The 15,950-nt window shown below is 43.2% G+C and overlaps 1 protein-coding gene across 5 annotated transcripts in view; it reads left to right on the forward strand.

Moving 5' to 3' along the window:
• Positions 1-441: 441 nt before the first annotated feature.
• PICALM (phosphatidylinositol binding clathrin assembly protein) overlaps positions 442-15,950 on the forward strand; it is a 63,150-nt gene continuing 47,641 nt past the window's right edge. For 2 of the 5 annotated variants that reach the window (XM_084531885.1, XM_084531886.1), the window contains exon 1: positions 450-683. In XM_084531885.1, coding sequence (XP_084388011.1) covers positions 554-683 — 130 coding nt within the window. In that variant the 5' untranslated portion in view covers positions 450-553. Of the gene's footprint in view, positions 684-15,950 lie in introns of all 5 variants that reach the window. The other 3 variants (XM_084531887.1, XM_084531888.1, XM_084531889.1) reach the window with 2 other exon arrangements.

Raw genomic sequence — 15,950 nt, forward strand, 5'->3', positions numbered from 1 at the left:
GGCCGTCCCTATGGGCTGAGGGGGGGAATTGGGGAGGGGGGGGGCTAAGGGGGTCCCCTCAGAGGAGGGGGGGGGGTTGTACCACGTGACCCCGCCCCCTCCCCGTTACCGCGCTTGGAAGCGGGCGGGCGGGAGGTGAGGGGAGAGAAGGGGGGGGCTGAGGGGAGGGGGGGGCGTGTCACGTGGGCGGGGCGCCGCGTCACGTGCCGGGGGCGGCTCCCGCCTTGAGGCCCTGAGGAGGAGCCGCCGCCATTTTGCTGCGGCGCCCGGCCCGCGTCCCCCCCTTGTCCTGGCCCCGGGCACGGCGGAAGGCGGCAGGGGGAGGGGGGCGGGAGGAGGAGGAGGAAGAGGAAGAGGAGGGAGGAGGAGGAGGGCTCCGTGCTCGGGTGACAGGCCCGTCCCTGAGGGCGGAGCGGCGGGGTGAGGGCTCCCCGGCGCAGCTCCGTTCTCCCCCCCCCTCCCCCCCGGCCCGGCCCCTGTGAGGGGAGGCAGCGGAGCCGCCGCTCGGTCCCAGCGCCGCCAGCTCCCCCCCCCCCACCCCGTTCCCTCCACCATGTCCGGCCAAAGCCTCACCGACCGCATCACGGCGGCTCAGCACAGCGTGACCGGCTCGGCCGTCTCGAAAACCGTCTGCAAGGCCACGACCCACGAGGTGATGGGGCCCAAGAAGAAGCACCTGGACTGTGAGTATCCGTTGGGGGGGGGGGGGGGCTGAGGGGCTGCCCGGCCTCCTCGGGCACGGGGAGACCGCTGTGGGGCTGCCTCCCTCCTTCCCCCGGCCTCACGGGGACGGGCAGCCTCGCTGGGTGGAGGAGCCCGGTGTATTTCGCTATAGGACGTGCCCCGGGGGGGTTAGGAGCGAGGACGTGGCGATGGAGTGCCGGAGAGAGGCTGCTCAGGGTGTGTGTACTCTGATCGAGGGGCCCTGTTGGCTTTTTTTCGTGCACAGGACCCCGGGCAGTGCGAGCTTTGCCCCGGACCCCTTGGAGAACCGACCGGGGAATGGGCTGTGGTTTCCCTGCTAATTGGTCTCATTCGTCTTCTGCTTCCCCTGTTCTGTGGAGGAGATGCGGGAGTTTCAAGAAGGAATAGCTGATCTTAATTCTTTCCAAAATAGTCTGCTAGTGGAAAAAAAAAAACCTGCTTTTCTGCTGTTCTTACAACCATTCCCTGTATTCTTTGACGTGAAATGAGTGCTTGAGGGACTAATCTGTCTCTGTAAGGCAGTTCTTCTTAGTCTTATCCTTTCTAGCCCATCTCCTTCTCAGGGGAAGATGGGCCTAAGAGGACTTCAGACCTTCAGTACCTGAGCTGAACATCCCATACAGGGATAGGCTGTTTTACAGCTTCTAGTAAAATGCTTCCAGAGTGGGAAGGCTTAAAAGGTATCCTCTCAATTCTGTGCCATTCAGGTGATTGGGACGAGAATGATGAGAACTGAAGTTCATATTAGTGAGTCTTCCACTGAGGTGGAAGTCATCTGTAGTCATAGGACTATGGTTTGAATATACTTGACTGCATCGCATCTATTTATTCTAGGCCCTTTAAGGACTCTCCCTCACCCCCCACCTATAAGGGAGGATACTGGAGAGGGTCCTGTGGATATACATGTCCTTTGTATGAATGCTCTGCCCTTCCTTACCACCCATGTGTATGAGGAAAAGGCTGAGTCTCCGTGTGTCTTGAATTTGTGCCTTCTGAGTCCCTGCTCTGTCCAAATGACAAGACCAGATGGGACACTGGGACACTGTAGTTAATTCTTTTTTTTCCACCAGAACATGACTGACTTGAAGGGTAAAGGAACTCTTGATGTGAGTACCTGAGAGGAACGTGATCCATTTTGTAGGATATCAGTGGAACAGCTACAGCACTTTATTGCTGGGATTCCCTCTTCTATTTCATCTCTTGCCTTGAGACTGATTGTTAACTGAGTGGCTTTTTTTTTTTCTTTTTTTTGCCAGTTCAGGGGAGCAGAAGGCTGAGGAGATCCTTGGCCTCTGTGTAACAGTCTGAGATAGAGGAAGCACCTTGTCATATGGCTGATGTATGAAGTCACAGTGTTGCTAGATTCTGCACAGCAGAAGCGAGGCTTTCTGGAGAAACCTTTGTCAGCTTTAGCTTGGAATAGTACAAAAAGCACATATTCATGACAGGGCACTGAGCAGCTGAACGACTGCACCATGTAAACCTTTTAAAAAGGAGCATCAGCCTGACCAGTTGACTCCATGGTGTTCAGAACATGGTTGCTGGGGGACATCCTAATCAAGACATTTAGGATGCTGTCGTGGAAGGGTGCTTGACATGCTTTGAGCTTCCTTGGAAAGCCATCTGGTAGCTGCTGGGTGAGATGCCCATTTCTGTATTTCCCCTGTCTGCTCTTGACTGGGAAAAGTCCCCGTTCAGCCTCTTTCTCAGATAACTCTTTTATCAGAGTAATGTGAACTTGTTTTTCATTAGTTTTGCTGCTGTCGCTTTTTTTCCAAACAATAAAAATAGCTCCTGGATAGGTCAGGTTTTGCATGCAGCCCTTAATAAGTTCGTCAGGAGTCTCTGGTCCTGGCTTCAGGAAATGACACAATTCCATATTTTGAAAATTTTCTTTGTTCATACTGTTTATGGTTATATGCTTAAAAAGGAATGCTTTTTTCAGAAGCTGTGACTCAAGCCCCACCTCTCTGTTATTTGCACATATTTTCCTTTTATAAACAGTTTAATTCCTTACCACTAAATAAACCCAAAATACTGACCTATCATTGTGAGTAACAATTAATATACTAGCTTTCCATAGGCAGCATGCTGCTTAAGTTTTTTTTCTAATTAATGCTTATTGCAGTAATGGCAGTTAAAGCTTAACTTCGTTAAAGGCTGTCTCCTAAACAAGTTGATGAGCTGAGTTTTTGAAGACTCCTGGAATTATGTCTTAGTTTTTTATGTCTTAGCATTTTCTGAGGTCACGGCATGTTTTTCTTCATGTGGTGTAATGCATTGCTTAAACAGATTATAAAGTCTCTGACTGGTCTGTTTCTGAAACTTCATTTATTAGGCTTTGAGCCATCGTGAGCACGTTTAAGAAGCTCAGCCTTGCACTACTAACTCATGTGACTGGGGGAAATACTAAATAAGTACCTGTACTCAGGACCATTCCTATTTTTATTTATATCGACTCCTGTGGAGTTCCAAAACTAAATGGCTCCCATTCTGTATTTGTTTATTGCCTCTGTGTTTCCCTCAGTGATCACTGCCACAATAATTGAACAGTTTAAAAAAAATAAAAATAAAAATCTTGGCCCATAATGATAAAAAAGACAAGCTATTCCAAAGAACATTCCTCCTGTCCAATTACAGATTTAGTTGCTTGTTTGATTTGAGGGAGGAAGAATCAAATCTGAATTTACAAGTGGATTTAGGCTATGGTATGGTACCACTGATCATCTTATGGCCATATATGCTGTGGATATCCTCCTGGTTTGGTCCAGTCTTCTAACTGGGGTAAGGATTCTCCGTTTTGTAATCTAGGTGCTGCTTTGGTAACCATGGACTACTTGTTTTATAGCAATCAGGTTTCATAGTCTTGAAACCTCTCAAAGCTTAGTCCCTGAAATTAGTTTAACAGCAAACCTAGTTTCACTAGCGCTTTGTCCCAGTTTTTGCACCTCTCTGAGCAATGATAGCTCAAAACTAGTTTGTGAGTTTAACGTGGAGATCTACACAGCCACTTCTTTCATACCTAGCTGTCTGTTGTCTTCAGTGCTGAACAGTGATGCCAAGAACAAGTGCTGTAAATTTTCTGTATGTAAATGGTGCTGGAAAAATTGTTCCCAGATTTCTTATGATCCTACTGTCAGGTTGGTGGGGCAGTTGTGCCCATACATGCAGTGTGTAATTATTAGGAAAGCCACAGGATAACACATTTGGTACAAACTAGGAGGTTTCACTGGGTCAATTTAGTAAAAACCTGTAGGGCTGTGATACCGCGGTAGCACAGAGGTGTTTGTGTAGTTGCCGCAGCTTTGATGTGAAACCTGGTTAGGGCTGGGTTTTTGAGCGAGCCCGGTGTTGTAGCCCTGTCTGCTTGTGGCTACTGGAGTAGCGCTCCTTAAAGGAGAATGTGGCTGGATGGCTTGGAAGGAAGTTGCAGTGCTGTAATTATCCATTCTTAACAGGAAATCTCTCTATAGTCATGCCAGAGTGCTGCTTCCTTGACTTCTTAGTGGGAAGCAAATCAGTATTTTTAAGGAAGGCAGTAAAGGAGTGCCCTGCTCTGTGTTGTGCAGGTGTTTGTGAGAAGCTTTGTGAGTGAAAGTAACTTAATTGAGCTTGTCTGGAACTTATTTCCCAAGGCCCTCATGTCAGCTGGTTGGATTTTGCTTAGAGGTTGCTACAAGAACAAAAAAAACCAAGTCCATCTAAAGTTTTGCATTATACCTGTGTTGGGGACAGCTTCTGCTCTTGAATGAGGGTAAGCAGAGGGGATCTTGTAGAGTGAAATCACTGCTTTTTCCTCTATCTCCACAGATTTGTGGTAAAGCTGGGAAAATCACTGTTTTAAGTGCTCATTAGCCTTTGAATAGTGAAACTTAACTGGGCTATTTCAGTGGTGCCCTGACTTAACTCCTGGGGGTCTCCAAATACTGCTGCATTTTCTAGTGGAGATAGGTATCCATGTTCCCTTTATGGCATTGTATAAGTTTACCAAATCCATTTTATTTATTTTTGCCAGGATTACCTGAAGTTTCTCATGGCTTTGCCTCCCATTTTCTGACTTAAATTTCTGGAGGCAGTCCATGGTTATTTTTGCTTAGAACTGCTCTGTGTAACCGTAATTATGTCAAATGCAGATAATTACATTATTACAACTTTCTTTTGAAGTATTTGTTTTTCTCTAAGTTCCTCTATGATCCCTTTAGCATTACTTCCCTGGCCAACTTTTCCGAACTTTTTACTAGAATTCCTTTGCAATATTTATGCCTTTTAGTAGCGTATGAGAGCTATCATACTCCTCTAGACTGCCAGAGGGCCGATTTTCTACCACAGCTGCTCATTTGCAGAAAGAATAGCCATTTAGTTCTGCAGCTGTTGTTTTATTTTACTTAGCCCGAAGCGGTATTCTACTTCAGATGAAGTAAGAGGCAGGGACTAAGAAGGAGAAGCTGTAGGACACCTGCAATCAGCTTACAGGGAATCTTCATGCTGCCACTGCTCTGCGTTGGCAGTGGTTATTCAGGTGTCACCTAACTCTGGCTATAGCTCTTGCTACGATTTTTGATGGTGCGGTTGTCTCTTGCATCTTCTAAAAGCGATGTGCTCAAGAAAGACATTCTTCTGCCGTTCAGACTGTGATCTAATGATCTATTTCAGTCTTTCGTTTGTAATTTGAAGATCAGCTTTCAGTCTCTGGATGTGGAAGTCTGAAGCTGTTCTTGGTGACAAAAAGTTGACAAAGTAACACTCTTTTTGCATGATAATACAAAAGAGATGACTTATCCAACCCAGGGCTTAAAGCTTTCTTTATTTAAATCTTTGTGTACACTGTTTTATGTGAAATATAGGAATACTAAACTACAGTAGCAGATGATGCTGGTAGAATGCTGGGAAAATTCACTTTTAAAATGTTCCTGACATCTTGCCCTCCCTGACAAACTCACCTATTTTCTGAAGTAGAGAGATGGTTTGTATTTGAATGCTCAGTATTTTTTAACGGCCCTCTTACGTTTAAGCTTCTCGGTATCTTTAAAGTCTTTTCACTCTTTCATACTCAAACATCAATTACTTTTTCAAACATAGCCCAGTTACTGCTGATCAGATATGCGCGCCCTTAAACCTCGGTAAACCTTGCAGTTCCTAAAGCATTTTAGAAGAAATCAAGTGAGTATTGTAAATGACTCCTTCATACAGGCTTGAAGCCCTGTAGTGGGATGTGATTAAAGATTTTCAAGTAGTTCATAATACAAGTTTAAAGCAATAATCTGAAGTAAGTGATTTTGCTTCTGAGTATCTTAGCAAACTCTTATGCTGCAGCAGTGGCAACTTTACAGAAGTTCTTTGATAAAACCTCGTTTTGTCAAAACCCTGCTCTTACATCCATCAGTATGTGAGCTTAACCTTTCAGGTTTCCTGCTGGGTGAAGTCTTAGCCTTAAAAGTAAGTGTAATTTGGAGCTGAATGTTATCCTGTAAAGGTTTAGGTAAGAGAGAGATCGTGTTGCTGATTAGGTCTGTGCTGGAGTAGAAATGAACAAGAAACAACCAAGCAGAAAGGGAAGAAATTGATGTTGATTTAAAAAATGTTGCTTTAATATTTTTTTTGCCCTTCCAGAAGTTATGTCCATTATGAAATATGCTTCTGATCAGGCACAACAACATAGAATTTTAATAACTGATGTAGTCTTAAACTCAGTAAATATAGCTTCACATAGAGCTTTAATAATTGGCTGGCAGTTTGTAAACCTCAAAATAATGCTAGTAAATTCAGTGTTAACTTGAGCTACTCTCACAGCTATGAGTGGCAAATCCAAGTTATGAGTAATATGTCACAAATCGGGTATTGAGATTTGAGAAATCGGGGAACTAAGCTGTATTTAAGTGTCTGAAAAGAACTTCATTAAGTTAAGCGTTTCATAAGGACTTTACAAATGTGCTGGATTTTCAGGTTGACTAAACATCCCTATGCTATTTTTCTAAAGGAGCTTTATTAAAGTAATGCTTATCTGGATCATTTGCAATGTTATACATGAGTAAATTAGTGGTGTTTTTTGTTTGTTTTTAGTTCTGCCCCAAAACAGAAGGTGTAAAACAATGAGATCTACACCAAAAAATGAACGTGGAGCCTCAGCATGAGGCACAAGTAAACATACTGGAGGGAATAGTAGTGGCACCAGGAGGGATCCTCTGGTTTTATTTTAATTCGTGTCATGCAATATGTTTGTATATGCTGTGTATAAATAGACAAAGGTGAGTTTTATTCTAATTCTGAGCCCTTCTCTGCGATTTCTTTGACATCTGTATTAGTTTCCTGAGGAAGAGCTCTCCACATCAAGCTCTTATTTTTTTCTTTCCACTCATGTTCCTGAAAACACACTTTTGAAATCCTCAGTTAATATTCTTTATTACTTCCCCCAAGCAAGCAGTCCTTCAGGTCCCAAGGCTGCATGCTGTAGCAGCGGTGTCATTCTAGAAGCAGCAATTCCTTTGCTTATGTAGGAAGTGATAAGTTTGTACTGGTTGAAACTGTGCTCTGCTATTGCGCATATTTACTCTAAATATGGTACTTGCAGTGGCACGTAGCTCAGCTGTTTTAGTTGCCAACTTGGTACTATTACATCAAAACCCATTCCTATTGTTTGCAACCTTTGAGTATAATAGCTAATATATTTAAACCATGAACTGTGAATTCCGTTAACGGTTTCCTAGTAAACATGTAACATATTTTTTTTCCATGTTAATATCTTCCAAAACTGTATTTTACCCATTTGAAATGGGTGGTAATGACATTCATATCATTTCTCAATTAGTTTCGATCAAAAACCCAAACCAAAAGAATGACGTGCACCAGAATACCAGCAAGTTAGATGTGTAACTTCCCACAGTTACAGTAGTTAACTGGTTTTCAGGACCCCATATGGACAAAATACCAAGTTTTAAGCTAAACTTGGGTTACCAGTGGAAGCAAACATGTTTTTAAAGATTTGTTAGAATCATAGACTGTCCCAAGCTGTAAGGGACCTACAGAGATCACTGAGTCCAACTCCTGGCTCTGCACAGGACCACCCAAAAATCAGACCCTGTGTCTGAGAGCATTGTCCATAGGCTCCTTGAACTCCAGCAGCTCAGTGCTGTGACCACTGCCCTGGGCAGCCTGTCCCAGTGCCCGACCACCCCTGGGTGCAGAACCTTTCCCTAACCCCCAGCCTGACCCTCCCCATCCCAGCTCCATGCCGTTCCCTTGGGTCCTGTTGCTGTCCCCAGAGAGCAGAGCTCAGTGCCTGTCCCTCCGCTCCCCTCATGCAGGCCACTGGGGTGAGGCCATACAAATGCAAAGTGCTATAGATTGTCTGTACCTTTAATCTGGCAGCAAATCCTCTCATAGATAACCATAATTTAATGGTTTTGGTAGCAGCTGCCATATCAGGAGGTGGAGTAGCATTGTAGCCATACAGGAGGAAAAGGTGCTTTCATGCTATTTGGCTTTCTTAAGGGCTGCTTGTGACTTGCTTTGCTTTTGGCTGTATTTGGGTTCTTCTGGTACGGATAACGAACAGCTGGAAGGGAATATGAGAGTTTCTGTACCCATCTCTTGCTTTGCAGTTGCATATTTTGGGTTTAGTTTTGTTTTATAGAGTGCTTCCCTTCCCATAATGCTTATGTTCAGAAATCTCCTCAGCATTTCACCTAAATTTGCCTGCAGTTGGACGTGGCTTATTTGGCTGATATCTCCTCTCCTGATGACAAATGGGTTGATGTTTCATTGGAAATTGGGTCACACTTGAGTTGAATTCGATTTTTTTTTTTTTAAATCCCCATCCCCTCCTCCCCCTACTGTACTGCTGTAATAATTGCAGCCATCACTGCAACCTATTTCAAACTTTATGAATTTCTCTGATCCACAACTCTCTGTATTCCTGACCTGACCTCATTTTTGATGTAAAATGTTAAAAGTTGTTTAAACTATTGTGGTGGGTAAGCCACCATACTGAGAATAGATCTGTAGATCTCTAAGCAATTCTTTTCTTTACATAGAGAAATTCAACCTAATTCAGTCTAGCTTCCTCATGAAATGCCTTGCCCTTTTCTTCTGTCTTACAAGGAATATTTACATTTAATATTCACATAATAGTGATGATGTCAGTTTGCATGCTTTGGGCTATTTTACCTGCAGTTAATGTTTACTCATGAACTAGAAGTAGCACTGCTCAAATCATAATAGTTGCAGTCAGGAAAAAATGCCTTTCTGAACAATATCTTTGTGTTCTCTTTTTCTCTTGACAAGGAAAGTTTGTTTACTGTTTAGACATGTTCTGGAATCCATAGGTATGTTTTTAATTTTGAATTACTCCTTAGGGTAACACTCCATGTTGCCTTGCTTTCATTGACACAGATATGTTCTACTTATCTGTTTTTATTCAAATTACTGTATCTGAATTTATTAACCTTCAATAAAATTGTGTCTACTATATCACTAGTCTCTGTTAAACTCACTAGGAGCTATTTCTCCCCAGAGTGCTTGCATTTCAGCCAGGAGCGTCACTGTACAACATTGCAGAATGAAATCTAGAGCATCAAAAGTATGTGAGGAGGATTTTAATCATAGGAATGAAAGAAAAGTCGATGGAAACCAAATATGAGCACTTTTGCATGACTGGGCTGTAGTTGTTTCTAACGAGGCTATGAAACGCGTCGTAAGCTGCTGCTTTTGATTAGCTGTCTGATGGAAAAGCTCAAGATGCACAACTGCCAGCTGTAAGCTGTTGGAAGCACAGGACTAGCACACTGTGTTGGGCTTTGTGGAAAAATGATGGCTGAACACAGGCTTTTTTTTCAAGTTCTGGATGGTTAATAGGGAACTAGCTGAAACTTCCTTCCAGATCCGATCTGTCAAAATGCTTTGCCACAAACAGCACCGTCATTAAGCCTATCAAACGTAATTAAAGCTAACGCAGTTTCCTAGCAGATTACTTTGCATTAAAAATATGGAATATGTGCAGTTTGTTTCAGTGCTTAATTTGGCATGTAAGCAGATGGAAATCCAGAGAAGCCTTTGTGTTTGTGCTCAGATGCCAGGGAACAGCGTGGTTAATTGAACTTGGGATGCTGGGAATGGCGTTGTTATGAACTTGAAGCTTACATTTCTTAGGGGTTGATTCTTCTGTTTTGTTGCTTTTTTTACTTTTTGTTTACACTCTGCTATTTTACAAGGAGACTTTCTTCAGATGTCATTATCTGTAAGTAAAAAGGAATGCGTTTGAGGAGGTGCTTTTGTCCTTTTTATAAAAAAAAAAAAAAAACTGTTAATGAGGAGCCTTTGTAGATAGGAATGTGTTCAGCCTCTTGGTATGTAGCAGGGCACACACAAGGCACTATAACACCTAGTTTCACTATGGCCCCATGTCCTTTTAGTCCTCTGAGGTTCTAACCAAAGTGTGACTCTTACTTTGAAGCAGATGAAATAACTAACCAGCTATTTCGTTATTAGAGCTTTTCTTCAGAAAACAGCTCTGTTTTAAAGATAGGACGTCTGAAGTCATCTTTCCTTTACTGAGGACCAAAAGGCAGATGGTATTTACTTCTGCTCTTGGCTTTAGTTTATCTTAGAGGCTGTTTGTGACCCGGACTCGTCTCTGTGCATGGTAAATACAGAAATTCCCGTCTGGAAGCTGTGGGATCCAGAGGAATTCTTTCACTTTACAACTTCCGTTACTGCTCTGGTTTCAAGCTTAGAGGGTTTGGAGCTCCAGGTTTGCTCTGAAACTCTGTGAAACTCGATAACCACACGATCATTAATAAAGTGCTCATGAAAGATCTCTGAAATTCGGGGATAAAGGCAGAACTGGTCTGGTTTTATGGAGCCCAAATATAACACTGCTAGTGTAACAGGGCTCCCGTTTGTATGGACCCTTGCTTTATCTATTGAAATCGGTACAGCTTAGTGTACACTGCTAGAAAAACACAATTTCACTTTTATTCTGTGGTCTCAATTGAAACTATTTTTGCTCCACCCTGACCTATATCACAAAATATATTGTGATTTTACTCTGAAGAGCTTTGGCATGGGCTTTAAAGGATGGTTTTGATCTTTTAGCTGTTGCATCCTTGTAGAATGGTGCTATTTAAATGTGCATTGAAGCTGTGCTGGGATGAGCCAAAATGAGTTTTGTTTGCTCAGGGAGCTCCACATACCTCGTGGGAGATGTTAGTCTAAATTGAAGGAAGTAAAAGCTAAATTAGGCAGGCATTTCCAACATTTCTATTAAAAGACTGAAGGATTTTATCTGCTCCTTTGCTTGACTGCCTCTCTTCAGAGGAGAGATGGGCACTTAGAGTACATGAGTTTCATTTGAAACAGTTTTATGAAGATACATGTGCGTTGATGGGGAGAGAGGTGACTTTTTTCTTTTAAACTGCCGTACTCCATTCAGTTTAACAATTCATGTCAAAAACTGATCATGCACTGCCCAAGAATAAAGGTATGAAAGTGGCTGTCAATGGTAAATCTCATTTAATGAGTTCACCTCCTTTATGTGCAAAGTGTGAAACGTGCTGTAGAATTGCTGGAGCTTGTGTTAAAATGGCTGCAAGAACTCCTCTGGATCTGAATGTCTTGAATATTAGCTGCTTAAAAAAGAAATGGGTAATTTGGATAGTAGAGACTTCTTTTAACCAATATTGCTAGAATGTAGCACAAGTCACCAAATACCTTGACGTGCAAGGAGCAGCTTCATGTTTTAAGTATTTTTATCCTATTCCTGATGGCAATACTGAAGATTAGTCCCTCTTAGGAGTGTAGACAGAAGGCATACATACAGGGCTGGTATGTAGATGGCCTTTCACATGAAGAAATCACTTGTGAGACTGAGGGGAAAGAACAAGGAATAGAAGGAAGGTAAACTATTCCTTAATTTCATGTCTAGAAGTCATTTCAGGCTTCATGCTATCCTCTTGGTCCCCATGCTTTGTTACAAAGCCAACTAGTTTTCTTCACTATTTTTCTTCTCTGTCCACCTGGTCCAGCTCCTGCTCGAGTAGGGACACCCAGAGCAGGCTGCCCAGCACTGCATCCAGATGGGTTTTGGAGGTCCTGAGGATCCTCTCTTCAAGGAGGAGACCCCACAGCCTCTCTGTGCCACCTCACAGTCACGCTCCATCACCCACCTAGCACAGAAGTGCTTCCTGAGGTCCAGACAGAACCTCCCGTGGCCTTTTTGGCAGCAAGGGCCCATTGCTGGCTCACGTTCAGCCCAGTGCCCACCAGGGCCCTTTTCTGAGAGCTGCTGCCCAGCTGGGTGGCCCCCAGCATGTCCTGAGGGCCTGGGGCTGTTCCTCCCCAGGGGCAAGACCCTGCACTTCTTGATGAACCTCACAAGGTTCCTGCCAACCCGATGAGGTTCCTCTGGATCAGCGTGTCCCTCTGGTAGGTCAGCCACTCCCCCCAGCTTTGTCATCAGCAAATTGAAGCTCGGTGTTTGGTTTTCATTGAAGGACAAATATTTGAAGTTTGATTATTAGCAGCTTTGCATGTTCACATGAAATCAGCTGTCAGAACTTTTCCTTTAGGAAAAAGGATTATGTGATTGGCAAATAATTTAAATTGCTTTCCTCCTCAGTCATCAACTGAGTTCTGTTAATCAAATATCCATTAGAAAAATAGAGTGCATTTGAGGAGATGCTTCTGTCCTTTTTTTTTTTTTTTTTTACAAACTATTAATGAGGAGCCACTGCGGGGTGCTTAACTTGGAGCTGTGTATTTCATCGAGACCCCTTAAGGTAAGGTCTGTTTCAACAGCTAAGCCAGTGAGCTGGGCACCATGGAGGCATGCCGTAGGTACTTTGTGAGAGCGATAGAAAAGTAGGATATACAGACTTTGCACCTAAAATAGGAAAAGGAGCATATCTGGAGGGTGGCACGACGTGTGTGAAGTTTATTCATAGTGAGAGTCTGGGCTGAAGCCGAACATCTCAGCAGTTCTGCTCCAAGAGTCGTGCTATTTATAAGGAAAAACGTGTAGCACGGTCTTGTAATAAGCAGGACTAATAAGAATATTTCTAAATAGCTTTGACTTGTTTTTGTTTCTTACAGAAAATGCACCCACTTCGGTAAGTTTGTGGTGGCTCAGTAAGTTTTCAGCTGCTGGTGCTTCCAATGTTCAAATGAACCCAAATTACCAAAAACCATTTTGGCATTTCTACAGCAGAGAGCGTGTTCAACTGTGAGGTTGGTACATAAAGAGTATTGCTCTTCGTGTATAGAACGCTTCTGTGTGTTCTTCCTAACGCTTGTCACGTTGAACAGCACTGCTGCAGTGTCTTTCCTCGGTAGGTTTTCAGAAGTGTGTGGTCTTCATTGATGCAATCCTTGATAAAGTTCCTTAAAGACATGGAAAAATTGCTCCTGAGCTCTGGAGCTTGATTTGGTAGCACATACAGACCACTGGTATGGATTATGTTCATTTCTCTCTTGTTGTTTCAGTAATAGTGGTTAAGAGCATCATTTAACTGATATTCTGCAGGGAAAAAAGGCCCTAAATACATGTAGATGGTGCTGCACCATCGGAGTCTCCTGGCAGTCCAGCTTATTTAGTGCAACAAACTAGTATGAACTCTTGACAGCAGCAGACGTGTTTGCACAAAATCGTGTCTGAGGTTTGCTTTGTTGCTTTTTCCCCCTAGTAATTAACTGGACAACCCTTTCTTTACTGTTGGGGACTCTGTAGAGGATGACAGCTGCCAAGAAAGACATCCTATCGTGCACTGAAATATTTGTACAATTACAATGCACAGCTTTAATTACACTGAATTTACTTGGCTGTGTAATTACCGCTTTGCTGAGGACATCAGTATGCTACTACTTGGTGTTCTGCAGGCATCACCCGGTCTGGGAGCATGTGCTGTGGATGAGTGCTTCCCAGAAACAGGGAAATTTTGATGTAGAGAAAGGTCACGGTGAGGCTGAACCTTTCTGCTGTCGGGAGGTGGATCTGTGCATCTCAATCTGCAGCTTCAGCACTGATGGAGGCAGGCCAACGCAGGGCATGGCTCCTTTCACTCAGATGTGTGTTTCTTTTTGTCTCAAAGGCATGTAGGTGAAATGGGATATTCTGAATTAGACTCCGTTTAGAAGGAAATCCAATTTCCAAAGTCTGTTTTAAGAATGGGAGGAGAATGAGAGAGATCCCAAACGACTCTGCTGGAGCGAATCAGGCTTTCGAGGCTGTGAAATGAGACAAGTATTGAAGTAGGAAAACCTCAGATCAGATGGCTTTGATTATTTCTCATCTTTGGTTTTGTCTATTAAATTAATTAAAAGATGCAACACTGTTCAAAACGAAGAAAAACAAGTTAATTGCATGTGAATGATTGGTTCTGAAATAAAGGGAGAATTTTGTGGCTTGAAAATCTGTTCAATGAGATGTGGTAGGAAATCAGGCTGGCATTCGGTGGTGGTTTAAGTTACACTTTGCTAGAAAATGATGGTGTATCGTCACTACAGAACTGTTTCCTGGTGCATCCTTTAGAACAAAACGATGCAGAAGGTAGCCAGACACCTAAATTGCAGCAAAACCCACCAAAACTGCAATTGTGTGAATACTTTGTATATATAAAAAAAACCCTTAAAGCTTAGAAACACTGCTGGAGGAGGTGTTTACTGACAAAATGTATCTGGGCTCAAAGTCAGGTGAGTTCTGTATGCTTTCCTCTAATGTAGGATTACGGGAGTCATAAATATCAGAGGAAACAATAGGTATATTTAAATCCTACCTTCTTGCTGCAGAAGCACTGCATGGTGAGGATTTTTTTTTTCCCCTGCTGTGTGTCTTCTGTGTACAAAATGGTTTCTCTGGCCCAGTAGGCTGGACTCCAGTGGTGTAGCGCTCATAGCACGCTACCAGGTAAGGGCATGCTGTTAATGTAATGTCCTGCCCTCTCTGAGCACCTTACGGTAGACTACAGGATGAACTTGGGTGTATAAAGTCTGCCGGCTTGGAATAGCTCCCTGTTACCAATAGGAGATGGAAGTAGTTAAAGCTATACAGTGCTCAAAGTAATTGGTCATCAGGAAGATAGGAATGTTCCAGCTCCAATCCACTTCCCACCAACCACCGTATAACTGTCCACACTGTAAATTTTGTACTGTACACTTAATATTTCAATATTGAGGTGGATGGCTGTTACTCAAAATCAAAGCCTGCCCATCCAAAAGAACTCCTCTGATGGCAGACCTAATGTATCCTCAAACAGTAGGACACTAGAAAGCAGGTGGCTACCTTATGGGAGCCTAAAGAAGTGGGCGCATCCTCAACTGCAGTTCAGCCCTCTGAAAATACCACCTCAGCATTGAACAAATAACTTCATAATTTTATTCTTCATTAAAACTGGGCATGTGATCACTGCGCAAGAATATATTTTTTTTTCTTCCTTGGTTTAAAGATGACCTTGGGTTAAATGCTGGGTTTGAACGTTCTGCTTATGCGGCAGTTGTCATGTGAGCTGGCAGATGCAGACAGTTTTCATCTTGTAATCAAGAATCACCTTTAAAATATGTTCTGCAAGCTCATTATTACACATTTTTGTAAAGATAGGATCAAGGCTCTAAGTTTAGGGATGCTTTCAGTGGGAATAATGTGTTGGTGTTTGGCAGGGGAAACCAATAGTTATTTAGGACTAATTTTGTGATAAAATGCTTTTAAGAGGTACTGTTGTAATTGAACGTGGAACAAAAGTGTTCAGTTGTTTTAGCAGATCTGGGATGTTTATTTGGAGGGCTGGAGCACCTCTCCTCTGAAGGAAGGCTGAGAGAGCTGGGTCTGTGCAGGCTGGAGAAGAGAAGGCTCTGGGGTGAGCTCATTGCAGCTTTTCAGTACTTAAAGGGGGCTTATAGAAAGGATGGAGAGTGTCTTTGTACATGGGCAGACAGTGACAGGACAAGGAGGAATGGTTTTAAACTAAAAGAGGGGAGATTTAGATCAGATGTTAGGAGGAAATCCTTCACTCAGAGGGTGGTGAGGCCCTGGCACAGGCTGCCCAGAGAAGTTGCGGATGCCCCATCCCTGGAAGTACCCAAGACCAGGTTGGACACCACCAAAAATCCCTCACAGAGATGTAGTTTATGCCATCAGAACAGTTTTTGTGGAAAAATGTCTTATCACTAATGGTTCATCTGAAGTAACGTTTTGTCAGTACGCACATTCACTCCAGAGATCCCTACCCACAGCCATGTTAAGGAATACTTAAGCTAGTTGG

This window comes from Aythya ferina (genome assembly GCF_964211825.1).
Source record: "Aythya ferina genome assembly, chromosome: 1".
NCBI classification, from domain to species: domain Eukaryota; kingdom Metazoa; phylum Chordata; class Aves; order Anseriformes; family Anatidae; genus Aythya; species Aythya ferina.